Raw genomic sequence first — 26,996 nt, forward strand, 5'->3', positions numbered from 1 at the left:
AGCAAACCTAAGTCTAGAGTGGCTGAGTAAATGGTTATGAAGTGAAAGGAGGCTAGACCCTTGCTAGTGAGGAATTTGGGGTTGCCCCTAAAGCAACGAGAAGCTCTCGGAAACGTTTCTGCCGGGAGCGTGCGAAGCGCTGAGCACGTACAGGCGACCAGTGGATAAGGTCTGTTATTTATCCTCACCATTGTGTCTTCCCTACCTACCCGCCCAGCTCCAACCCCTGCCGCAGCGTGGCGGCAGTGACTCCTCCCGGCCAGCAGAGGGCACCGGCCCGCACTTGGCCGCTGGCCGCCCGAGGCGGGCCTCCTCTTGCCGCCCCCCCCCCCCCCCCCCCCCCCCGCCTCGTCTTTTCCCCCTTAGGAGAAGTCGGGAAGGTGGCGGCGGCGACGGCGGCGGTGGTGGCGGTTGTCCCGGCCGGCCGGTTGGTGTGACCGGTCGGCGCGCGCTGCGCAGCGTCCGCGCTTCGTCCAGCCGGGCGGAACCGAGCGGAGGGCCGAGGCCGGAGCCCGCGCGGGCGGAGGAGGGCGGAGGCGGCGGCCAGGGCGGCCCGTGGGAGGGAGCGCGGGGCCCCGGCATTGCCGCCGGCTCCCGGCCCTGCCGGCCTCGTCGGTCGGAGCCGCGGCCATGGCGGCCAGCGCGAAGCGGAAGCAGGAGGAGAAGCACCTGAAGATGCTGCGGGACATGACGGGGCTGCCGCACAACCGCAAGTGCTTCGACTGCGACCAGCGCGGCCCCACCTACGTGAACATGACGGTCGGCTCGTTCGTGTGCACCTCCTGCTCGGGCAGCCTGTGAGTGCGGCCGGGGGGCCGGGGGTACCGAACCGGGGCGGCGGGGCCCGTTGGGATACGGCCGGCCTGGGCCTCGGGGTCCAGGATGCTCTTTTCGCTTTGGCGGGGCCTTGGGGTGACCGGCGTGGGTGGGGCGTGGGTGGGGTCGGGGTCAGCGAGCGACCGGCCCGGCTGAGCATCCCGGCTTCCCGCCGCTCAGCGGGCGTGGCCCGCACTCGGGGGGCGCAGGCCCGGAGAAGCCCCAGGAGGGTCTTTGTGCGTCCCGCAGCTTCGCGGTTCGGAACCCGGCAGCTGCCCGGCGCCGCGGAGCCGGTGGGGAGGGAGAGAGTAAGGAAGCCGAGACTAGGGATTTTTCTCTGGTCCACGGCACCTAGGTAACTGGGACGTGGGGGCGGGTGGGGGGGGGGGCGGGCGGGCGGGGATCACGGGCGGGCGGGGATCCCCACGACTCGGTGGCTGAGATGTGACTCCCAGGAGAAAAGTTCTCCTTTGAGGACTAACTGCGTGAGGGGGTAGGCAGCAAAAGCACGAGGGTTGTGACTGCGTGGCTCCAAGTGTCCCAAGTTGGGGAAAGTTTTACTGGGAGTGGGATATGAGGAGTTGTGTGGTTCAAAATAAGGATGGAGCTCGATGAGATTTCTGAGTCAGTACCCAGGTGTCCTGACTGTATGGAGAAATGGGGACAGGGGAGACAATATTGAGAAAGAAGGAGCTGGAGGTGGCCGCCTGAAATTACTCAGGTAGCTTATGTCTGGGCTTATCTGTTTAAGCTGTGTTTTGCTGGGAACTTTTGTTCCTTGTGAAATTTCATTTGGAAAGATTGCAGGTGATTGTGAATTCAATATAAGTTACTAATGAGCTTGTAGTTAATATTCCTTGGGTCTTTAAACGAAAATCTTACCGTGTGTGTGTGTCTGTCTTTCTGTCTGTATGTCTGTGTGGCCATGGGTGCATGATTTGAATATTGGGGATTTGGGTTCACTTTGACCGGCTGAGCCTTCTTGCCGGCCCTCCTCCCAGTTTTTGTTATGAGATTAATAACAAAGTACACAACACATGGGAAAACGAATTTCTAAAAAACTGGGAAGTGTTGGATGTGGCCAAAAGACCAGTGTTGGCTCTTATTTCCCCAGTTTTAAATTTGGGCAAGGAGGTGTCCTTGGTTCTCCAGGAGCTTCCCAGTATTTTGGGTGGTATCTATTAGGTTTCGCAGGAAGCTTAGGGTGTGGTGATAAATGCTTAGTTGGCCAGGTCTCTTGGCATTCACATTCTAATGGGGCAAAGGGAAAAGTAGTAGGAAAAGTGACAGGGAGCCCTGAGGTGCTGGCACTTGCCTTTATTTAATGCCTTTAATTCCCCTGCACTGGGAAGCCTAGGCTGGAGGATCTCTGTGAGTTTGAGGGCAGCCTGATCTGCAGAGCAAGTTCAGGAAAAAACAAAACAATATGAAGCAAACAAAAAGAAAAAAAAAAGAAAAAAGAAAAAGGACTGAGTGGTGAATTTGGGAGTAGTGTAGTAAGAGAGTCCCAAAGGTTCCTTTCAGGTTTGTAGGTAGGGAAACACTCAAATTTGCCACAGCTGCATGGCAAATAGGAGCTAGTATGTGTGGCTCATGATTTTCATTTATAAATGAAATAAAATTAGGACATTAAAGTCACTTAAGCTAGGCAACGTTGGTTCCAAAATTAAGTTAATAATCTAATTTCTAAGTGTACTTTTTTTTGTTTATTTTTTAAGTCAGGGTTTCCCTGTAGCTTTGGAGCCTGACCTGGAACTAGCTCTTGTAGACCAGGCTGGCCTCGATCTCACAGAGTGTTGGGTAAAGGCGTGCACTTAAGTGTACTTTACTTTTGATGTGTGTTTAAGAAGTATGTTCTATTTTTGCCAAACATGAGGTTCTTTGATGCATTTGAGCCTTTGGGTTGGAATACATATTTACGTTTGTATAATTTATTTACTTTTTTTTTTCAAAATACAATTTCTGTGTGTAGCCCTGGCTGTCCTGGAACTTGCTCTGTAGACCAGACTGACCTTGAACTCACAGGGGTCCAGCTGCCTCTGCCTCTGAGTGCTGGGATTATAAACTTGTGAGCCACCACCATCCAGCTAGCTGTATGTATATGTTTGAAGTCAAGTCTTGAGAGCTCTTTAAAAGCACAAAGTGCTTCCTTGCAGCAAGTGTGTAATGAAGAAAATAGGAACATGAGACATAGAGGACCTATCAATGTAAGGTTTTTTGTTTTTTTGTTTTTTTTTTGTCCTTACAGGGTTTCTTTGTAGCCCTGGCTGTCCTGGAATTGCTCTGTAGACCAGGGTGGCCTTGAACTCACAGGGATCTGCCTGCCTCTGCCGGCTAAATGCTTGGATTAACGGTGTTTTCACCACTGCCAGTTTTATTGGTATAATTTTTTAAAAGTTATCCTTGTTTTTATTGTTTGCACACATATACATTTATTTTTTTGTGCACATGTGTGTGCATGCATTTATATGCAGTGTGACACTTGCATGGCTTGGGTGGCTGTGCACGGATGACTTGAGGGACTCAGCTCTGCTTTCCCATTGTGGATCCTGGGGATTGAACTAGGTCGTTTGGCTTTGTGGCAGGTGCCACTGAGCTCTCTCTGGACTCCTAGTATAATTTTTTATTTTAAGGAATATTTTTTCCTTTATGTGTGTGCTATCCTTGGAATATGAAGGTTGGCTTGGAGACTTTACAGAGGAGTTGATGTCTGAGGAAAGATCTTCAAAGCTCTTCAGGTAGCAGCAGCTTCATGTAGTAGAAGAATGGCGTACTTTGGAGCTAAGTGACAATGCTTTTCATTTTGCTTCTAAAAGCTGTGTTATTAATATTGAAAATATCCTCTCAGCAGTTTCTCATATATGAAGAATAAAAGTTTCTATTTCAAATTTGTTTTCCATACTGAAGAGAACCTCATACAATGTCTGGAATACAATAGATGCCCAGTAGGTATCTATCCCAGGGATTGGGAACAGAAAGTTTGATACTGATATGAGAAGCACTTTCATCAGACTTTTGTTGGTCCCAAGTTTTGGGCTGTAACCTGAAACCTGACTCAAAAATACAAAGACAATTAGCTGATAGGTTTAAATGATATTTCATTCCTCTCATCTGAAAAGATGATTACCCCTAGCTCCTGGAGCCACAAACTGCACTAGCCTAATTGCGCCAGCCAAGCCAGTCACTGGCTACCCTGTGCCAGTGCCCTCTGCATGTTCCATCCTCAGATTCTTGCCAAGAAAAAGTGATGCTGCAGTTTTGGCCATGGAATGTTTGCTGTAGCATTTGGGGAAACTAACACCTGAGGATGTTTGTCTTTGAAAAGCCATAATGCTGGAGAAACAACTCAGGAAGAATGGAATAATAATTCTGTATTTCTTACGTAGATGATATAGTATGTCATGTATATGTTGGCTTGGATCCATCCCCTGGTCTTCCGATTTTAAATTTGTGATGACAGCATATTGTGTGTGCTCATGGTTGTTAAGTGTACTGTATAATTTATTGAACACATTGTATTTGAGAATAGGGCTGACTTTACATGATGAGAAGAAAATACATTACTTTATTGTGGCGACAGGAAGCATGTTTGAATTGTTCAAAACACAGGGAATGATGTGTATTTTAAAAGTATGAAGGCATTGGTGACCCAGACCTTCAATCCCAGCACTTGGGAGGCAGAGGCAGGCAGATCACTGTAAATTCAAGGACAGCCAGGGCACACAGAAACTCTGCCTTGAAAAACAAAGTTGGAAGGTAATTAATTCGTTTAAGACTTCTCAGGAAAGTATTACTCCTTTTGATTAATATCATAAATGGTTTGAAGAAATAGAGGTCTTAATTATACCCTTCCATGATAGTTGCTTATGGTCAGAGGTACCTTAACAACCTGGAAGCACTAAGGAATGTGATGAAGACAGAGATTTACAGGAGAGCGCGATGAATTTAGCAGGAATCTGATGCTGTTATCTTCTAGAAGAGAGGATGGGAACACTGTCTAGACTGTCACTGTAGATAGTGTAGGCCTGTTGTTGTGGAAGAGTAATGAATTTCTTCTATGTTATGTTCCTAGGGGAAGCACTGTACCACATGTGGAAGGAAAGGAAGTTTTCTTAGACTTGTCATGTCTAGAGCTTCTTGTCTTCTCTACACTTTTTGTTGAATTCTGAAGGCCTCTTGGTGGATTAGAATGAAAATTAGTGAGGCTAATATTGTAGGAATATGGGAAAATCTCTTTAATTTTTCTTTCCAAGCTTTTAATTTTGTTAGTTCTGTCTTTAAACACATGTTCAATACTGTTTTTTGTTTGTTTGTTTGTTTTTGTTTTTTTCCGAGGTGGTTCCTTTGTAGTTTTGTAGCCTGTCCTGGAACTAGCTCTTGTAGACCAGGCTGGTCTCAAACTCACAGAGATCTGCCTGTCCCTGCCTCCTGAGTGCTGGGATTAAAGACATGTGCCAGTACCACCTGGCTCAGTAGTGGTTTCTTAAAGGTTACTAGTCAACTTGTACAATAGAATCTTGAAATTCTTGAGTTTTGTAAAAGTCCTTAAATTTTATAGGACTATTTTTCCTGGCAGCTGAAGAAAATAATATGTAAGTATATGCTAGTTAAGTTTAAATTTGAAGAGTAATTTGAATTTGTTTTATTTTACAGAATTTATTCTCTCTCTTTTTTTAAAAAAAAAAATAGAATTTACTCTTATTTAAAGAACACTACACACGAGTTTAAAAAGTAGGGGCTGTGAACAATAGTCTTGCCAGAACAACAAGAGCTCTTAACCAGCCCTGACCCTAATTTCTGATGACCATAAAAAAATACTTTAAACCCTTTCGTCTTCTTCCATATTTATTGGTTTTAGCTAACATAATATTCCTATTCTCTTTTTCCTCAGTTTTGGCTCTTCCTAACCCCCCCCCCCCCCCCAGACAGGGTTTCTCTGTAGCGTTGGAGCCTGTCCTGGAACTAGCTAGCTCTGTAGACCAGGCTGGCCTTGAACTCACAGAGATCCAGCTGACTGCTTTCCAAGTGCTGGGATTAAAGGTGTGTACTGCTGCCGCCTGGCTTCTTCCCAGTATTTTACTGTAGGAGGAAGGTAGGATTTGGCCTTCCTGTTCTCACCATCCTTGCCTATATAGCCGATCCTCTCCTCACATTTGTAATTGTCTAGTTTCTTCCTTTGGAATTGTTTTGCTTTAGTGGATGGATAATTACTCAGCTTTTAGATATTATCTGTGGCTAAGCTACAAAGCTTCTTTCAATGTGATAAGACACTTTAGTTTGCTTCCGAATGGGTGAGTGTTCGTGTCTGGAGGCCATAGGACATTGGGATGCCCACTCTCTTGCTCTCCCCTCATTTCTCTGAACCCAGACACCCACTTACCACCTCCATCCCTCAGCCCTGGGGCTCCAGGCCTGTGTTAGCACCCCAGCTTCTGAAGTGACTGGAGAGGGACTAAAGTGGGTGCTGTGCTGGCAGATGTTCTTACTGAGTCATCCTTCCCCAGCCCATATCAATTACAGTACTGTTTTTTGATAAATATTTCTGGGTAATGTTTGTAATCTGCTTTGGCAGTGCTGCCTTGTAGGCCTCTGTACAGCTACTCTTTTCTGGGCCCTCCACTCTAATATTTCCCCGATTAAGGATGAATGGGGAGTTACTGTTACAAACGAGGTGGCTGAAAATCTCTTCTGTTGTTTAGCGTCGGGGTCTTAGGTGGTACCCCCCCCCCCCTTTTTTTTTTGTTTAGTTTGAGACAGGGTTTCTTTGTGTAGCCTTGGTTGTCCTAGAACTCTCTCGGGCCTCAAACTCACAGACATCTGCCTGCCTCTGCCTTCTGAGTGGTGGGGTTAAAGGCGTGCCCAACACCATCTGGCTTGGTGATAACCATTTTTATTACTGATTCTTTATGTCATGTTTTCTTCCCTTTTCAGAACAAACATTTGTTTGTTTATTATTATGTTGGTTTTTCGAGACAAAATTTCTTTGGATGTTCTGCAACTTGCAGTGTTGACTAGGCTGGCCTTGAACTCACAAAGTTCCACCTTCCTCTGCCTTCTGAGTGTTGGGATTAAAGGCGTGCAACACCACTATCTGGGTATTTTTGTTTTTAATCTCTGCTGTTCTGAACTGTGTTTTGAAGTGTTGACCATTGATGTAGGTCTTTTGTTCATTTGTGGTAGGCCTTTTCTTTTCAAAAGCAAAAATAATGAGATGGCGAGGTGGCTCAGTGGATAGAGAGAGGCACTTGTTAGGAGGACTGACAACCTACCTGAAGCCCACATGGTAAGGGAAAACTGAGAGGTAGTTGTCTTCTGCTGCCACGTGAGAAATACATATATAAAAATCTGAGACTACTGGTCAGTGTTCATTCACTGTTACTTACAGTAAAGTTAACTACACTGTTAAATCATTCTAACATAAAGTTACTCTTCTGAATACTAACCCAGATACTGAAAAGATGAAGCCTACATCTAAAGAATGAGTTGGTGAAGAAAAAAAGCAAGTAGTTCAATGATTTGTTTGTTTTTCAGATCAATTACTCATATTGTAAAATGTTTACATTTATGTCACTGTGTCAGTAGGCTCTGCTGCTAACCTTCCAACCATGTGCTTGAATTTCCATAAGCACTCTTAGTTACTGAATCATAGCCTTTTAAAACACAAATTTCAGCTTTGTATAAAGAAATGTTTTACCTACAATTCCATTTAAATCTCAGCCAAATACAGCAGTCTAAATGAGGATATATCTACCTTTTTTGTCTGATGGCAGTTTGGTAGTGATAACATTTTGCAAATAAATTGTTGCATTTATGTGATGATAGAAAAATAAATTCTGGTGTGACTGCTTTTAAACTATCTTGCCCAAGTTATAAGAATCATTTATTTAATATCAAATGTTAGGGCTTTAGAAAAAATTAAGCTTAACATAAATGAATTTGATACAGAGGAAATCGGGGGTCTCTTTATGGCATTCTTAATCTCATAAAAGGATTTAAAAATGGGCTCACGTGGAAGCTCAAAGAAAATTTGATTAGAGTTTAAAAGAAAAACTCCAGGACAGGCAAGCTGTGCAGGAGGAGAGAAAATCGTGCCCTTTAACTGGCATGAAAGCCAGACATGTGGTAGAAAAGCAGTCACACGGTGGGGAGGAGGACTCAGGAGACTGGGCAAACCTGGTGTTAGGGGAAGCTCGCTTATGAAAGAGAAAGAAGTAGGGAGAAGTCACACTGTTTCTCAATGATTCAGAAAAGTGGGCGGACTTAGGAAGCCACATGGCTAGTGGCTATAGCCTAGTAAGGTGCTTCAGGAGGGATGGATTCTAGGGCAGAAAGTACAGTCCCCAATGAAAGGACTATTTATTCCACCTATCTCTTTAGCCTTCTAGGGATGGTTCCGTTGTCTGGGTGATTGACCTGGCTCAGCCGGAATTTTAGGTCTCCACATAGGCAAGAAATTTTATTCCCTGGGCCAGAGGAATTTCCCTTAATGGGCCTTTCTTTATGACAGTTTCTTAGGTCTCTCTGAACGATGGATTCTCATGGATGTGGACTCTGAACCATGGTCTTTGTTTTGGTGAAGTACCATTTATTAAAAGATTATTTTAAATTTTAATTGGGTGAGTGTGGGGTATGTGTGTACACATGGGAGTGGGGGGTCCTGTTGGAGGATGGAGATAGCAGATCCCCTTGGAGGTGGAGAGTTGTAGCTGCTTGACATGGGTGCTGGGAATTGAACTTGGTCCTCAACAAGAACAGTATGTTCTCTTAACACTTGAGACTTAACTGCTGAGCCATGCCTTCGGCCCCGTTTATTTGTGTAGTTTTTTTTAGACATAGTCTCATTATATAACCCCAGCTGTTTTGGAACTTGCTGTGTAGACCACGTTGCTCTCTAGCTCACAGAGATTCATCTGTACAATACTGGGGTTAAAGGCATGTGCCACTATAGGCTGGTGAATATTTTTAAAATATTTTTTATATAAGTATTTTATATATCTAGACAAACAAAAACTACCAGAATGGTCCTTCTGCAGAACAGTTAAAAATAAGTTTTAATTGAGTAGTGACTGGGAGATTTCCTCAACGTCTAGTAAATGCTGCTCTGCAGTATGGGGTACATCATTTTATCAGATAATTTGATTTTGCTAACAGAGCCATCTCTGGAAAGCTTTATTTAGTTTACTCTTAACTGATGTTTTTGATGCAAAACAAAAACCAAGAAAAAATTTGAAACAGCTGTCAGTACTTACAGGTCCAACATCCCACACTTGATAGGTTACCCAGATTAGACACACATATATACACACACACATACACACACAGTCTTGCTAGAATTTGTATTTATTTCTGCCTCTTCTGCCAGTACCTGCCATCCATTGGAATACTTTATGTCTGGAGGTTCTTGGTTTGTCAGCAGCTTTGCTATTGAATGAAGAAAAGGACATAAATAAGGAAGGACATGACTCCTAGGTATGGTGGAGGAGATGGTTTACTGTAGATATGAGGGAGAGCACAACCAGAGGCAGAGACATCTGGGAGCCTCCAGAGTCTTCATATTGTATTGTCCAGGCTGATCTTGAACACCTGCCCTCAGGTGACCGTCCTGCCTTAGCCTCCTTAGAGGCTGTAACTATAGGCCCTGCTTTGGCGTGTTTGCTATTAAAGAACAGTGTTGTTGGGAGGGTCTCTGCAGTGTTTTTCATTCCTTGTTTCTTTTTTTTTTTTTTTTTTTTTGGTTTTTCGAGACAGGGTTTCTCTGTGGCTTTGGAGCCTGTCCTGGAACTAGCTCTGTAGACCAGGCTGGTCTCGAACTCACAGAGATCCGCCTGCCTCTGCCTCCCTGGGATTAAAGGCGTGCGCCACCACCGCCCGGCTCATTCCTTATTTCTTTTGGGCTAATCTTTTTACTCTGCTGTCCTTGCAGTGGGGCATTGCAGATCTTTGCGGATCTTATGCTGTTAGTTTGTTCATCACTGGTCCCACTGTGCATCGATCGCTTCATTACTTGAATATTGGTTTCTAGATGATTGCCCTGAGTATTGTAAGAATCTTGGGATTGTGGATTTCTAAGAAAAAGCAAACAAACAAAATAACTATTGTGTCTAACATTTATTTACAGAGAGAGGGAAGGGGGAGGGAGAGGGAAGCTGAGTTTGCACTCTGGGTGAATGAACATAGGTGTCCAAGAGCCAACAGTTTGTAGAATCTTAACTTACTAAAGGCATCTTCTGTTTTAGATTTTAAATGTGTAATTTTTATATTATGAAATACGAGATTTTTTTAGTAAATAACTAGGCTTAGGATATACCTGATGTCAAATTAACTTTATTACTTTCTGACAGTAGTATTAACAACCACATACATTTATTAAAATATTTTAAGCAGCTTCTCTCTCAGCAGGGGAACAACAATTAATAAATCAACGAAATGAGCTTTCTTACTCATCTAGCACAGATTGGTATTTGAACTGAACAAACGACTATTTGCAAGATTGAGACATAGTTAGGAGCATACTGGCAGACATACACAGTGAGTCACGCCATCTGGTTACAGTCATACCTGGGTGGTGGTCATTAAAACAACTCCTGGGGATCTGTATATGACTTAATTATACTGCAGAAACATTGGGTTGTACTGGCAGGTTACTTTGGAACTTAAGGCCAATTAACTGGCGGACATGCTTTCAAAACATCAATGTTACACTTACGAAATGAGTATAAAAATGTTGGCCCAAATTTGGAGACTTAAAAATGTGTGTTTTTAGAGTTCGGGGTGGGCATTGCTATTAATACTGGCTCTGAAAAAATGATGTTTTTTTTACCCAATACTTTCATCAAATAGTATGAGTCATAAGCTGTTTAGTACTGACTGTATTCATCTGATGACTAGCAGGAGAAGTGGCATCAGCTGCCAGGAGTACATGTTAAGAATATGTCAATTTTGATCCATTTCTTCCCCTCCCCTCCCCTTCCCTCCTCTCCCCTCCCCTCCCCTCCCCTCCCCTCCCCTTCCCTCCCTCCCTCCCTCCCTCTCTTTCTCTCTTTCTTTCTTTCTTTTTCCTTTTTGGGGCAGGCTTTCTCTGTGTAGGAACTCACTCTGTAGACCAGGCTGGCCTCGGACTCACAGACATCCACCTGCCTCTGCCTCCCAAGTGCTGGGATCAAAGGCCTGCACCACCACTGCCCAGACCAGGATTCTGTTTTAAAGAGATTTGGTAGGTAGAGAAGACAGGCTGCTAGCTGGGCATGGTGGTGCACACCTGTCATCCCAGCACTTGGGAAATGGAGGCAGAAGAATCGGGGAGTTAAAGCCAGCAGGCTACAGACTGAGGTGTAGATGGAGTTGGGCGTTGTGTGACCCTGTCTCAGGGAAAACATTGCCCACAACATTGTAACTTCTTCAGATATCTAGCTATGAACCACCCCATCCCCAACACTGTTATTTTGTTTGTTTTTTTCTTGTAACTGCCAACTACCACACTCTAAACTAGTAGGCTTTTTTGCTGCCCCTGGCTAGGGTCCTTGGTTCTTTGGGAGAATAGCATGAGGATGGAACCAGGCTTTCTGATTGCTCACTTTATGTATGGTTAAGCCAGACTTGCCTGCAGAAGCTGGCCCCTTTCCATTTTTATTTCGCCGTATTACATAAGTAGATAAGTTTGGGGGCAAAATATCTCACTTGTGTCCTTTACTAAAGGTCAAGTAGCAAGTGTATGTATGTTTTTATCTTATTAAAAAGTAACGGGCCTGTCCTGATGTTCTCTTTCCACTGTTTTTGGAAACTACGTATTCCATACTTAATAATCACTGTTGACTGTTGTTCATACTAGTCATTCTGTGATTGATCCGAATTTTTACTTTGATAATATTTAATTGTTGGAAATACGAAATGCTTTCTCAAGTTTTATTAATGCTAAAACCTTTACATGTGTCCCCCTTTACTCTTACAGATTGACCTTGTATATTTAGATTTGCCTGTCGGTTGGGGCCTGTGTTTATTCCTTTGCATCTCAAAAACTTTGTATAGTTTCCTTCCTTCCTTCCTTTCTTCCTTCCTTCCTTCCTTCCTATCCCCACCTTTCTTTCTTTTTCTTTTTTCCTTTTACTCCCACTCAGAGTTTCTCTGTGTAGCCCCTTTTTGTCCTGGAACTTGCTCTTGTAGACCAGGTTGGCCTCGAACTCGTAAGAGATCTGCCTGCCTCTGGCCCCCAAGTCCTGGGATTAAAGGCATGAGACATCAATACTCAGCCTATAGTTTTGCTTTTTAAATTGTGTATGATGTAAGAAGTTTCTTTACTTAAAAGTCTCTTGGGTAACATTTTTTTTTTTTTAAGTCTGTAATTACTGCCATTTTTCTCTTTGCTTTTCTGGATCACAACATTTATTTCATTTCCACATGAAGATAATATTCTCATTTCCTATGGAAAGTGGTTTTAATTTAATTTAAAATCATTAAAATTTTGACTGTTTCTAACTGTAGATTTTATTTTCTATAGTTCTATTAAAGTAATTTATTGGATCTGAAAAATCCCAGCCATTATCTCTTCAGATTTATCTTCTTCATTCCTTCAGCTCTGTAGCTGTAGAACTGGTTTTAGATGTCCGTTAGGCTTCTTAGTTATAGTTTTCCTCTGTCTTTATGTTACCTTCTGTCTTCTACTTCATTAATTTTATGTTCAGGTATGTTTATTTTTTATTTTTTTGAGACGGAGGTTTCATTATGTAGTCTAGGCTATTGTGGAACTTCCTAAGTAGACCAGGCTGGTCTCAAATTTTTAGAGATCCATCTGCTTCCGCCTCCTGAGTGCTGGGATTAAAGGCATGCACCACCACGCCCCGGCCTTTGTTCAGTTATGTTTAATCTGCTTTTTAAACTGGCTTGTTGAAAATTTAACCTTCACGTTTCTAAGTTTTCACGTCAGAAAATTGGAGTTTGAAAGGTGTCCCATCTCCCTCCTTGACCTTTCCCCACTCCTGGAGAGATAGCTAGAAGAATGTGCTATTCTTGCAGAGGGCCTGAGTTTGGTTTCCAGCCCATTACACTGGCCTGCAGCTCCAGCTCTAGGGATTCCTATGCCCTATTCTGGCCTCTGGCACCTGCACTGGCATCTACATACCTTCCAGGCACACACATACACACATTATTACAAATAAAATTAAACAATGAAACCGAAAGAGTGTCTTGTCTGACTGTCATACTGTTAGAAATACTAAATACCTGTGTAGGTGCTTTATAAGTATTTTATTTTACATTATGAACTTATATTTTTCTGGCCAGTTGCTTTGCATAATATAGTTCATTCTTAGTTATTTGTTGCTGATACTGTTTTTTATTCTTTAAAATTTTTACCATTTATTTTGGGTATGTGTGTAGGTGTGTGTGTGCTGCACATGTGTGGAGGTCAGAGGTCATGTGTGTGTCTGGGAGTCAGCTGTTTTCATGATGTGAGTTCCAGGGGTTGAGCTCTGGTCACCAGGGTCCTGCCCTGCTGAGTCAGCTCACAGCCGCATATTTTTAACCTTAAAAATCCCCTGCCCAATGCTTACTTCCTCTCACTTTGCTACTTTGCCTCTCCTTATTTCAGAAAAGCCTTTACTTTTCTATCTTCCTTGTAAAAATCTTTTAAAAAGAGTTTATCTGGGCCAGCTACATAGAACAGTGGGTAGAGATGCTTGCTGCCAGGCCTGATGACCTGAGTTCCGTCTTAGGACCTGCACCAAAATGTTGGAGGAGAGAACTGCCTACTGCAGATTGTCTTCTGACCTCCACACATGCTGCTCTGTGGGGACAGCATGTGCACCTGCTCACGATATATATAATTTTTAATAAAAATCAAAACTAAGTGTAACTCAAAGGCATGTTGTGGCTGTTTGAATGCTAATGCTGTGTAGTCTAATTAAATTTGCTTTGTATGTTAAGCAATAGTTTAATATTAAATCTGTTTATGGAATGAAAATACTTAGAAGTTTAAGTATACTAAAATGTTTTGAATAATTTAAAAATAAGCAGTAGTAATTTTGTAAAATATTTTATCTTTTAGGAGAGGATTAAATCCACCTCACAGGGTGAAATCTATCTCCATGACAACATTTACACAACAGGAAATTGAATTCCTGCAAAAACATGGAAATGAAGTAAGTATTTTGCAATTTTTAACTTGGTTGCGGTCATTTTAATATGATTTAATAAGTTGCTTAAAATAATGTATCCTTGTCTCCGTGTTATTTTTGTAGTCTGTATTTAGATATTTCAGAAAGTTCCTATTTGATAATGTGTTTGGAATTAATGCCTGAGTGTTTTACATAAACCTAGGTACTTAAAACTTTACTTAGAGGTAAGACATGGGTATTTGAGACTTAGCAGTGTTGGCTGTAGAAGGCAGTTTGAGGGGAAGGAGAGAAGGAGAAGTGCCAGCTCTGTCATGCTGCACTAGTTACGTGATGAGCTCTCAAGACCTTTTCCATCCTTTCTAACTAACATCTTAATTAGGTGTTTGTTATGTCTCCTGCTTAGCTAGGTTGTGAAGGGCAGCATAGTGTCCTAGGGAACTGGTTCCTGTGACCTCTAATGGGCTCTCAGTAATGCCATGCTGTTGGCTTATTTCTTTTTAGATCTGAGTTTTGTTACTAATAAAAGTAGTGATCTATTGTTGTAAAACGGGTGAAGTTAATAGAGCATGGAATTGCTTTGTTTTGTTTTTGAGGGAAGGTATCAAGACAGGGTCTCGCTATCTGTCTAGCTCTGTCTGTCCTGAACTCTCTCTGTAAACCTGGCTGGCTTTGAACTCACAGACATCCACCTTCTCTGCCTCAGGGACCAGAAGTGTGAACCACTATGCCTGGAGGGAATGCTTTTTAAATCTTGGTAAGGTTGAGTGGGTCTGGCGTACCATTCTGGTTGCGTGTCTGTAATCTTAGACACAAAAGACACAAAAGAGGTTGAGTATTAAGATTTTATTGGTTTTAGTCACCTCTTAGTTCATTCTTAGAAAAATGTATGCAAGAGTATTCTCTTTCTTCTCAAATGCTTTAGAATGATTACTTGAAATTTTTTACCTAATCAGCCAAGCATTGTGTTGTTCAGACGTAAACCCAGCACTCAGAGATAGAGGCAAGAGGATCCGAAACTTAAGGTTACCATTGGATGCATACCAAATTCTGGACCAGCCTAGTCTGCATGAGATCCCTGTCTAAAACCAAAATGGAATAGAATTATTTGCCTACTGTGATACACATGTAGTTTTGTTTCTAAAATGTTGAAGAGTGAATTCACAGTTGTGAACTATTCTAAAATACATATTTAGAGAAGAGACTACACTTTAAAGTTTCTCAGTTTGGCCAGTGATGAAATATTTTGAGTTAGTAGATGATTTGAGTACTATATAGGAAACTACAAAGCTGGATGATAGGGCTCACCAGTTAAGAGCACATACCGCTCTTACAGGGACTTGTGTTCAGTTCCTGTCACCCAAGACAGGTAGTTCACGACTGCCTAGAACTCTAGCTCCAGAAGATGAGGTGCCTTCTTCTGATCACCAGGGCACTGTGCTCTATCTGTCTTGTCAGTTTGCCTGATTATCCCCACCCCTCCATCTTTTTAAAAAAGGTGACGTACTTAAACACATATATTTAGGCTTAAAATGGCAGTGTCATACATTTTGAACATGAATGAATTTATGTTTGGAGATGAGTGATTCTGAATCAGGAGATCAGAAAGTATATTGTTTTTTTGTAATGTTCCTACGTCCTCTCCCTCTGATCACCATGCTTGACTTGAGTTTCAGTGTGCTGGAGGGAGTGTGTTTGATTGTTGTTACTATTGGAAAACATTGTTAATTTAATCTGGAAAACATCATGGATGAATGATGTATAACTTGTAATAATGTATTGAACAGAACTCCCCTACATGCCATGTGCTATATATGATCACTCAAACATTTATATAATGGGAGGCATCAGCTGGGTGGTGGTGGTGCACACCTTTAATCAATCCCAACACTCAAGGCCATCCTGATCTACAAGAGCTAGTTTTAGGACAGGCTCCAAAGCTACAGAGAAACCCTGTCTTGAAAACCAAACAAAAAATAATGGGAAGCATGTATACAACCATATGCACATATAATTTATTCCTGTGTTACATATATTACAGATGTATACATGTTAACTACTAAAGAAAACTATGTGCCCCACCCAGAACCAATGGGGAAGATTACTAAGATTCAAGGCAAAAGGCATGGAAACATGAAACCCTCAATGCATTGACTTATCACATGTATTCATCTAGGGAGATTATCCTGTGTTTCAGAACTTGGTCAAGAATTGTTCACTATTTTGAAAAATTATAAAACTAATGGTTAAAGTCATAAGTGAAGTACCTCTGTATTGGGCTGCTGATATGATGAGCAATTAATACTGGTACTTTAAATATGCAGCATGGACAGATTATGTCTTTAGTTTCTATAGATAGGCTTTATAAATTATTCAGCTTTTAAGTGTGTTTAGACTCTCACAGAACAGGAGCAGATGTAGTGGAGTATATAAACCATAGTCTTAGGGCATGAGATGCCAGATGGTGAAGCTATACATGATTCCACTGTGTCTATTTTGTGTTTTTGGCCAACAAATTACTTCACATACTTTTTCCGTACCTTATCCTGAAGCTCAGTCAACTTTTTGACACTGTAATAATTACCTGAGAAGCCTATGAAGAGTAAATATTTACTTTGACTTTTAAATTTGTTTTTGTATTTATGTATTTATCTTTTTTTTTTTTTTAATTTGAGTTTTTGAGAAAGTTTCTTTGTGTAAGTAGCCTTGGCTGTCCTGGAACTCAATCTGTAGACATGGTGGCCTTGAACTCACAAAGTACATCTTTTTCTTTGTTATTTGTGTTTGATTCATCACCTTCCTCCTTTTCTGTGTGTGTGTGTGTTGCTTGTGATGGTCCCAGGGCTTCATGCATTCTAGATAGTCTACCAACTAAGTTATGCCCAGCCCCTTCCATTCTTCAGTTTTGAAAGTGATTTATTAATCACCTCCTTTATTCAAGGCACTGTTATTGAGTGCTAATGTTACTGTGAACAAAGCTTGTCCTCAAATACTAAGCATGAAGAGTATGTCTTTAATTTTGATAAGTACGCTTACACGAGACATACTCTGATACTTTTTAGCTGTGCGATGCATTATTGCTAACCCTAGGCAAAGACACATTGTTATTCAGCAGATTGCTTTGATTTAGCCTTTCTGGTTTCCTCCTCAGCTCCTGGTGGCCACCATTCTGTTTTAGGTACCTTATATAAGGGGAATCATATAGTGTTTGTCTGTCGTAGACAAATTATTTTAGCTGTTGTTCTCAAGATTCATCCTTGTTACATAGAGCAGAATTTTTGAAGAAATATGTTTTAAGGAGGTAGCAAAGTAAATTTAGAATGTGTAAGAAATTCTTGATTGTCATGAACTGACTTATCTAATAGATGGAAGCGATGCATAACCACTAGGGATGATTGGAGTGGCTTCTTGTCTCCAAGCTCACTTTCTTTACTTTATATTTTTGAGATGACCTCACTATATAGCCCAGATAGAACTCTAATTCCTGTTTAGCTCAGGTTGGCCTCAAACCACAATGATTCTCTCTCATCTCTGCATTTTGAGTGCTGGAATTATAGGCATGTGTCTCCATGACTGCCTACTTTATCTGAATTTTTATAACTAGAACCTATTTGAAAAAACTAGTAGCTAAAGTTTCCACATTGAGACTAGAAAAAGAAATATTCGGTTTTTATTTCATTGACACTAATTTATGAAGTTCGTGACATAGGCAAATCATTTTTTCCCTTGAGCATCATTTTCCTTTGTAATCTATAATGAATTCTGTATTATTTATTGTCTGAGGCTAGAAGAACTATATTTTAAAAGTTGATACATTATGATTCTGTAAGCTGGCACTTTTATGTGGGAAGATACTTCTCTGATTGATTCCTAAGTTTAGAAAATAATTATCACAAAGGAACATGGTGTGCTTTGAGTAGAATGTAGTATACAGGGAATTTTGCAGGAATCTTTCACTAAAGGCAAACAGGAATTACTGTAAGAGACTGTCATTTAAAACTGTCCTATTTATTTCCCCCTTGATAGTACCATGCAATGATGTCTGTTTGCCTCCAATGAAAGACTTCCTTCATCTTCTAGCATTGTTTCCGGTGTGCTTCAGTTATTCTCTCCAAATGTTATTCTTGGATGCTTCAGTGGTGTCATCATTGGTCCATGTTCCTATGCCAGGAATCATCAAGAACCAGCAGATGTTTTCTATGAAGCATGAGATGTAAATATTTTAAGGTCTTTGTTGGAACTGATCAATACATATATTATAGCATAAACTAGTCAAACCCTAGGAAAGCAAGTAGGCATGGCTATTTCAATAAAACTTGGTCTATAAAGAAGACCATAGACCAGATTTAATTCACAGGATGTGATTTGCTGACCTGTGTGGCCTATATATATTGAGAATTTGGATCACTGAATTTATTTCTGCCTAAATAAGTTGGGAAGCTAATGTTCTAGGTCAGTATACATATTTTAGGTGGTACAAAGGAGAAAAACTTCACTTTACAGATGCTGCAGGGAGGTAGCTTTTTAATGCTTTTGCTCAAGTGTCATGTGCCTGCTGATCCTCAGGGTGGCAGAGGAGTAATAGTGTGTTAGACACGAGGTTCTTTCATCATGAAATATACTCTTAAGAACTGTCACATAGGGGCCATGAGTAAGTGACACGTCCTACAGTGTGTATCCCATCTGGGATTTCATTTTCCATTTGGGTTAGATGGGCAGGGAGAACTTGCTGAGCAGTGTGTCTGGAAAGAGCAATCAGTTCTACAAGATTGTCTTTGAGGAGTTATCTAGGACCTGGATGTGTTGGGTCTCATTAGTCAGGATTAAGTACTTAGATGTATTTTTTCAATGAGGTCATTATAAGGTAAGGAATTCTGTGCTATAAACTAAAAATGAAAACAAAACCCAAGGGGAAAATAAGGAAGTTCGATTTGTCTCTCTGAAGCCTCGTGTTCTCTCATGATTATAGAGCTGGGTTATAAATCTGTCCCTTGTCTGCACAAACTGTTTCTGCTTTTTTTCACTCAGTTGTGTATGCAGTGATTCTTGCTAGCACATTATAAAAAAACAATGTTAAGGTGGAATATCATGTTTTCTGAAATGTATATAAATGTAGAACTGTTTATTTCTTTTTCATGAGATGTGGGTCATAATGGTGATCTTTGTTTTGTCTCTGCAAACATTGTTCAGTGTATATATCATTTGAATACTCTATCGCTGAGGAATATGTATGCATATTAGCTGGTAGATTAAAATACTAGCATAGTCATGCGAGTTAAGCTTACTGAGTGGGGAAATGTTTATATTGTATATCTTGGACCATGATGTACTTGGAGTTTTTCTTATTACAGACTCCTTCTTACTTGTGTTTTCATTTGTTTTGTATTTGAAACAGGGTTTCACTATTTAGTCCTACCTGCCCTGGAACTTAATATGTTTGCTATGCTAGGCTGACTTCAAACATAGAGGATTCACTTGTCTTTGCCTTCCAAGTGCTGGAATTAAAGGTGCATGTTACCACATCAGTTTACCTTAGGTTTTTCTTAGGAAAGGGATGGGCAAAGTAATAAGTTGGTGATAGACTGGACTGTATCTGAGAGGTAGAGAGAGGGTCTGTCCCTGTGCACAGGACCCTGAGTTTGATTTCCTAACCATGGGGATGAGGGTTGGTAAGAGAACTGGGTGTGGTAGTTAACATCTGTAGTGCTATATGCCAGACTGAAACAGGAGGATTGCAGGTTTGAAATCAGCCTAGGCTATGAACATCACCCTGAAAGTAAGTAGATAGAAGTTTGCAGTAGACTTTTGTATAGGTTCATAGTAACTATTTAAAGAGTTTCTACTAGCATTTCCTCTGTAACTAATACTTTCTACTCTTTAGGTTTTTTTTCTGTTTCTAAAAAGTTGGAATCAGGTACTTATGAAATTTTTAGCGTTTACTTAAAATTATTTAACTTTTTTGTGTTTATAGGCAATATTTTTTTGATGTTGATAGATATGGGCAATATTATTAAATATTTTACTATGTATTACCATTGGAAGGAGACAGTACTCCATCTCTAGAAGACTGAAGACAAAAGACATTTTGAGAATGTTATTTATAGAGATGGCTTATTGAAAAAAAGATGTTCCCAACTCCTCCTGCTCTTTTCTCATCTAGAAGTGAACAGAATCATACCACATTGTTTATTCCTTTCATTAACAATAAATATTTGTTTTGATAAAGGGGGATATGTATGTTGGCATTTCTGTACATTTTACTTTCCTTGAGAGGATTAAAAGCAGTAATGAGTGATCCTGTCCTTAGTGGACCTCCATCTAAAGCTTGTAGCTGTTGTAGCTCTTGCCTACCTTCCCCCTTTTTACAAGTGTTTGGGCATTTATGACATGGGCCTGTATGTTTGTTGTCATGTTTTATTTGTTTGTTTGTTTGTTTGTTTTCTGTATCAACAACTGTCACCCCTGTTCTTGGAGCTCTTTAGTTTCGGTGGCAAGCCTGCCTGGACATATACAAAGAAGGAAGCCTTTGTTTCTGGTCTCTGACTGGGTTCTGCTGTTGGGATGATTGGATTTCTGCAGCATGGTTGAATCCTTTAAAGCTCACAGCTACCATAAGGTGGTCTGGTTTTTGAGGCTTTATCTTGTGTTTTATTGAAGTGACTGGTGGAGTGCTGGAATGTTATGTTTTAGCTCAGTGGTTTTAAACCTCTGAGTCGTGACGGGGGGGGGGGGGGGCGAATCACCTTTTCAGAGATCACCTAACACCATCAGAAAACACAGATACCTATATTGCAGTTCATAACAGCAGCAAAATTGCAATTATGAAGTAGCAGTGTTGTTTTTTTTGGTTTTATGGTTGGGGGTCATCACAACATGAAGAGCTGTATTAAAGGGTCATAGTATTAGGAAGGTTGAGAGCCACTGCTTTAACTTGAAGTTTTCTTACAGCCAGTCTGTGCTTTGCAGTAGCGTCTTGATTAACTTCCAGTCCACATTGAGTGTCCATTTACCAACAAACTGACTGATGAAGTATACTTTACACTCTGTTATTGGTGGTCATGGTGGCAATTCTAAAATGAGTGTGCACTAGAGGGAAGAAAAATAACTCAAAGCTTTAAAAACTTCTTTGTTGGCGATTATCAGTTCATTTTTTCTAGATTTTATTTTTGATTCTTACCTAAGAGTGTTTTTAAGTCATTTTGTTTATTGAAAACTTATGGCTCAACTTATAAGCATTATAAAGGTTAAGAAGTGTTTCATGAGGCACATACTTAAGAGCAAATCTAACATGTGATAGTGTGTCGTGAGCTTTTTCTGTAAAAGTACAAAGCAGTTTGCCTTCAGCGGAGCTTGAATATTGAAGACCACTTAGATTCTGTCTACAGCAGCAGGACTAAAGGTGGACCTAATTTCTTGAATTCCTGATAAGACTTTCCCTTATTAGCTGATGCTTATCTAATCACCCACCACTGAAGATTTCTCAAAAATAGCACAACACTAACACTCTTAGTACATAATTGTCAGGTGTGTTAACTTATGGAACATGCCCAGTATCCATAGCAAGGAAGTCCCAGTATTATTTACATTTTACATAAGAAGACATATCAGACAGCTAACAAGAGTTGGCTGAGCTAGTTCAGACTGTCAACCACCATAGCCAAGTTAATTAGTATGATTATCCACTTCCTTTCTACAAAGGTTATCAGAACTGATCTCATTATGTGTTGAGTCCTTACAAATGATAGCTTCTAGGGACTGTTATTATTCTTCAGTACTACCTCTAGCCCACACCTCATGTTCCTCATGTTAACAGATGTTACTGCTTCGTGTGTCTTCTTGTCACAATACTTGTTCTTTTAGACGTTAACTCCTTAACGCTTTTCTTGCTGTCTCTGAACTCCCACCAGTGTCCACATGGGTCATTTCCACAACCCTGGAGTCCTCCACCTTGTCTCCAGTGGTCCTGCATCCCATGTTACATTTCCATCCATAACTCTCACCTCCCAGATTTGGAATTTAAGGATTTTGCTGTGTGACCCCCACTGATCCTTTATTCGCAGTCTTTTCCTATGAAGCTTAACTACAGTAATTACTAGAACCTTCATTCTACTAAACACTTTGTCTTCCTCTTTTTCTTGGCCTAGCTTAGAGTCTGTGGTCTTTTTATTTAGCCAGAATCAACACTGTGCTTCTTGTGTTCTTAAACAAGTGCATTCAGGCTGCTCTCCCTCCTGCAGTCACCAGCACACAGCACTTTTTTTCAGTTTAGTTAACAGAATAAGAGACTGCTATCAGCGATCAGCCAAGGCTTATCGAGAGCAGTTTCAATGTAGTAATGGGGAAAAGACTGAACTTCTCAGGGACCAGAATGTGAGGGTAGTTCACCAGGAGGCAAAGTGGGGAGTTTTTTGATGTGTTGGGAAAGCTTAGTGACACGTTTTCTGACTAAATTTGACAAATACTTGTTTCCTTATTGGTAGAAAGAGTACCACATAGAGGCCATTTTAGAAAATTAGTATATATATACGCCACCTGCCTGCCGAGACTGGGGAGGTCAGAGGACAACTTTCAAGAGTTTTCTTGTCTATGACAGTGGTTTTATGGGTTGATTAGGCTGGCCCCAGGCATTTTTACTGGCGGGCTGTGCTGCTCTCCTTTATCTTTGGTGATTTCTCCACCAGCATAGTTATCTTGAAGTTTCTTTATCATCACATTGTTCCTTTTATTTGCTGTCTAATATTCTGCTTAGGCTATTGCTATTTTGTTTTTTGAGATAGGGTTTCCCATTGTAGCCCTGTCCAACCCCAACTCACTCTGTAGACCAGGCTGGCCTTGAACGCAGAGATTTACCTGCTTCTGCCTCCCTAGGCTGAGATTAAAGATGTGCACACACACCCCTTCCCCCAGCGATATTTGCAGGTTGTTTATCCTTCACCTCTTATACAAGACTTATTCTTTCCAATTTGGACTTTTCAGTGAAGCTGCTGTGAAGAGCTGGGAGTGTGCTTTTGTATTTCGGGGGCAGATACCTCCAAAAATGACTTGATTGCAGGGTAGCTCAACTGCCTTCTATAAGTGTTGCATCGTTTTACATTTGGGAGAGTTTCAGTTGCTTAGCATCACAAGTATAGTCAGCAACTTCCATAGTGTATTATGTGTCTGTATCCTGTGAGTGTTTCTGCCATTGGTTCTCAGTGGCATATGGTGTTACACTACTTACCTGCAGTGTGAACATCTTTGGTGAAGTGATTGTTTAGAGCACCCACGTTGTGTGTGTTGTTTATATATTTTTTTAATTTTTAGTTTTGTTTGTTTTGTTTTATTTTTTTCACCAAACAGGGTGTTTCTGTGTAGCCTTGACTGTCCCAGAACTCTGTTGGTCTGGAAGGCTTCAAACTTGCGGAGATCCACCTGCCTCTGCCTCAACAAGTGCTGGGATTAAAGGCGTGCGCCACCATTACCCCACCCTATGGTTTTGTTTGTTTACCTTTTTTGTGTGTAGTGTTTTGTTTGCATGTATCCCTGCAGGCCAGAAGATCTCAGTACAGATGGTTGTGAGCCACAATGTGGTTGCTAGAATTTGAACTCAGATACCTCGGAAGAGCAGCCAGTACTCTTAACTTCTGAGCCATCTCTCCAGGCTCAGGTTTTATTCTTAGCAGTTGTATTCTTAGAGTTTCTTACATTCTGGATTTGAGGGCTTTCGTAGTTCTTTAACATTGTATTACTTGGTTCTTGTCCATTTTTTTCCTTTTTAAGTTTTTTCAAAAACAGTTTTACATTTTTTTGAAACCCAACCTTATGATTTTTCTCTTTTATAGTTCTTTCTTTTTTGTGTCTAATTTGAGTAATGACTCACTTTATTTCTATTCAAAAGAGTTAAATGTCTCAGACTGTTGTCTGGGTAAAAAAAAAAAGCATGTTATAAGTCTGAAATTTTTCTGCTTGTATTTATATTATTGTTATACTTTATTAGCAGACTGTTCAGGATTTTGGTAATTGTATTTTTTGGGGGGTTGGTTTTTAGCTTGCTAAAACACTCCTAAAATTGCTGTTGATGAAGTTACTGTTTTATGGGTAAAGGAACCAAGGTTCCCATAGATTATTTGACTGCTATGGTTCACAGCTAGTGATCATGCCGAGACCAGAAGAGCCCCAGTGCTCTCAGGTCTAATTTGCTGCTTGTTTTCTTAGGAAGTTCTCTTCATAGGCTGTTGTTCTGCAGCATATGCAAGTGAGTTAAGATTGCCAGGAATATCCTCATGGAAAGCAGCATTGTTAGACGCTTTCCAAAAGAAGCAGAATTTTCCCTTTAAATTTTATTAAATGAAGAGATTGAATGTCACACGTTTTTCCCTTCTTTCCTAAGGTCTGTAAACAGATTTGGCTAGGATTATTTGATGATAGATCTTCAGCAATTCCCGACTTCAGGGATCCACAAAAAGTGAAAGAGTTTCTGCAAGAGAAATACGAAAAGAAAAGATGGTGAGTAAATTGTTTTAAAACTGCCCAGACTACAAGTATGAGTGAGAAATGATTGACTCTGTTAAGATAGACAGGTGGAACAGAAGGAATTATTGATGTTTGGTGGGTACAACAGCCTCATTACTTTTTGACTTTTCATTAGATTTGGTTTCCAGAAACCTTTGCTTGTACTTTTATCTCCGTGTATCTATGCATGTATCTATGTCTAGTAGCGAACAGCCTTTCATTACCATGTCAAGACTTCTGCCCAGGAAAGCCAGTGATCTCTACTAATTTCTTCAGATGTTTATCCTGTAATGCTTCTTTCCTTTCATTCTTTACTTTTTAGTGTTTACTGAGTAGTATTTTCAGTCACTGTTAACACAGCTCTTGTGTAGTAGTAGTCTTTCCAGTTAATTATGTCTTGCTGGAAGTCTTTGCTCTAAATATCTCTTCCCACCCAAGAAATTAGCTTGCTGGTTGGGCAAGAAGGGAAATTTTACTCCCTCTAAACTACACTAAAAGTATGGGTTCTAACTGTAGAGCTAATACTCAGTATTTGGGGCTCCTCAGCTTTAGCTTTATAAGGTACAGAGAGTTGAGGATCAAAGGATAATTGGGAAGCAGATGGACTCTTGTTTCCCTGAGGAAGAGTATTTTGACCCAAAGAGTGATGTAGTCAAAGGTAGTATTGGTGGGGGAGAGTTTCCTGTGGCTTATGGGACAGATGTCTGTGAACAGTAAGCACATTTGCTCTGAGTTACACGTCTGTATAAGCTGTATTTCTTAACATTGTCTTGTAAGTTTAGATTAACTGGGACTAGATTAACTAGAACTGGATGCATTAGGAATGACAAGGTAGAAATCTACCAGTAAAATTTTAGTTCAGAAAGAAAATATTAGAAGGTCCCCAGGGTGATAGTTAAATATGGTACACAAGTGATTTTTTCTATTTTAGTTTTTTGAGACAGGTTTCTCTGTATAACAGCCCTAGCTGTCCTGGAACTTAGAGATCCTCCTGCCTTTTTCTCTTAAGGCATGTGCTGCTACATGCAGTTTGTTTATTTATGTAATTTTACTTAACTCCCTCCCCCCCCCACCTTTTTTTTTCTTCGTAGACAGAGTTTCTCTGTGTAGCCAGCCTGAGTGTCCTGGAATCCACTCTGTAGATCAGGCTGGCCTTGAACTGAAAGAGAACAAAAAAAAAATTTTTTTTAAACAAAAGCCATCATCCTTTTATCGTTCTTGTTTTTTAGTTTGTAGGTTTCCCAGCCTATGGATAAAACTGTTCTCCTTGAGTAGTCCTACCTTGGCTGTTGCCTTTTGCAGCAGCGTTCATTTTCAACAGTTCCGAAAGTCAGTTAGGAGCTAGCTAGCTGGGATTTTAGTGAGCTTAGCTCTGCCTACAAAGAGAAGCAGGACTGTGAGAAAGAAGGAATGTGAAAGATGCTGGTACAGTCAATTCCTCTCCCACAATTTTAACAGGAAGTTCTTTCTTCAAGCCACAACCTAAAAATCCTGAAAATCTCAAATAATTGTGTTATTTTTTTCCCCTTTTCTAAGAAACACAGTAGTCACACGTAAGACTATTATAGATACAAGCTTTCTAAAAGTGATGGGTTGGTCTGGGCAGTGGTGGCGCATACATTTTTAATCCCAGCACTTGGGTGGCAGAAGCAAGTGGGTCTCTGTGAGTCTGAGGCCAACCTGGTCTACAGAGTGTGTTGAGGATAGTCAGGGCTACAAAAAAAAAAAAAGACTAGAAAAGTGATGATTGGAATGTGTTGGCCATTATCCTCATGAACCAGAATCTGCTCACCTGCCTCGTGCCGCTGTAACATGATCAGAGAGCAGTGAAATGGTTTGGCACGTGGTCTGACCAGTGGCCACTTAAGGCAGCCTTCCTAAGAACGTTTGTTGTAGGAAGCAGCACAGCAGGAATAAAGTTGTATGAAGTTTTGAGATGGTTCTTTTCACTTAGATATACATTCTTTAAGTGGGGCAAATCATTTTAGTCATAAACTATTATTTGCCATATCTTGTGAGCAGAGTTGTCCAAACCCAAGAATTCATATACCACATCATTGAAGAGCATAAAAGAGTGTTTTATTCTCAGATCATATCCTGTATTTACCTGATATGGCTAGTTTAATTGTTTGTGATTGTTATATGGTTGGATAATAGCTAATACATTGGTAACTAATTCTGACCACACTACAGATATGTTTAATCCCCACAGCAGCTTTATAGGTGAATGTAGTAATAGGAGCAGCGGGCCGCTTCCCGCCACCTGGCTAGCTTTACCCGAAATAATTACACGGAAACTGTATTCATTTAAATACTGCTTGGCCCATTAGCTTCAGCCTCTTATTGGCTAACTCACATCTTGATTAACCCATTTCTAATAATCTGTGTAGCACCACGAGGTGTAGCTTACCAGGAAAGAGCTTAACCTGCATCTGTCTGTCTCGGAGAGGAGAATTATGGAGAGGAGAATTATGGCGACTGACCTCACTGCCTTCTTCCCAGCATCCTGTTCTGTTTAGTCCGCCTACCTAATTTTCTGTCCTATTAAAGGGCCAAGGCAGTTTCTTTATTTAATCGATGAAA

General features: G+C 40.8%; 1 protein-coding gene across 9 annotated transcripts in view; it reads left to right on the forward strand.

The window, feature by feature from the left end:
* The first annotated feature begins 349 nt into the window (after positions 1-349).
* The window catches only part of Agfg1 (ArfGAP with FG repeats 1), a 46,266-nt gene continuing 19,619 nt past the window's right edge, over positions 350-26,996 (forward strand). For all 9 annotated transcript variants that reach the window (XM_041649596.1, XM_041649598.1, XM_041649599.1 and 6 more), the window contains exons 1-3: positions 350-797; positions 13,856-13,949; positions 24,292-24,407. In XM_041649596.1, the coding sequence (XP_041505530.1) occupies positions 631-797; positions 13,856-13,949; positions 24,292-24,407 (377 nt within the window). In that variant the 5' untranslated portion in view covers positions 350-630. The remainder of the gene's footprint in view (positions 798-13,855; positions 13,950-24,291; positions 24,408-26,996) is intronic.

Source organism: Microtus oregoni, unplaced genomic scaffold, assembly GCF_018167655.1.
Source record: "Microtus oregoni isolate MIOR12 unplaced genomic scaffold, Mior012 000004F_ref0000308, whole genome shotgun sequence".
Lineage (NCBI taxonomy): Eukaryota > Metazoa > Chordata > Mammalia > Rodentia > Cricetidae > Microtus > Microtus oregoni.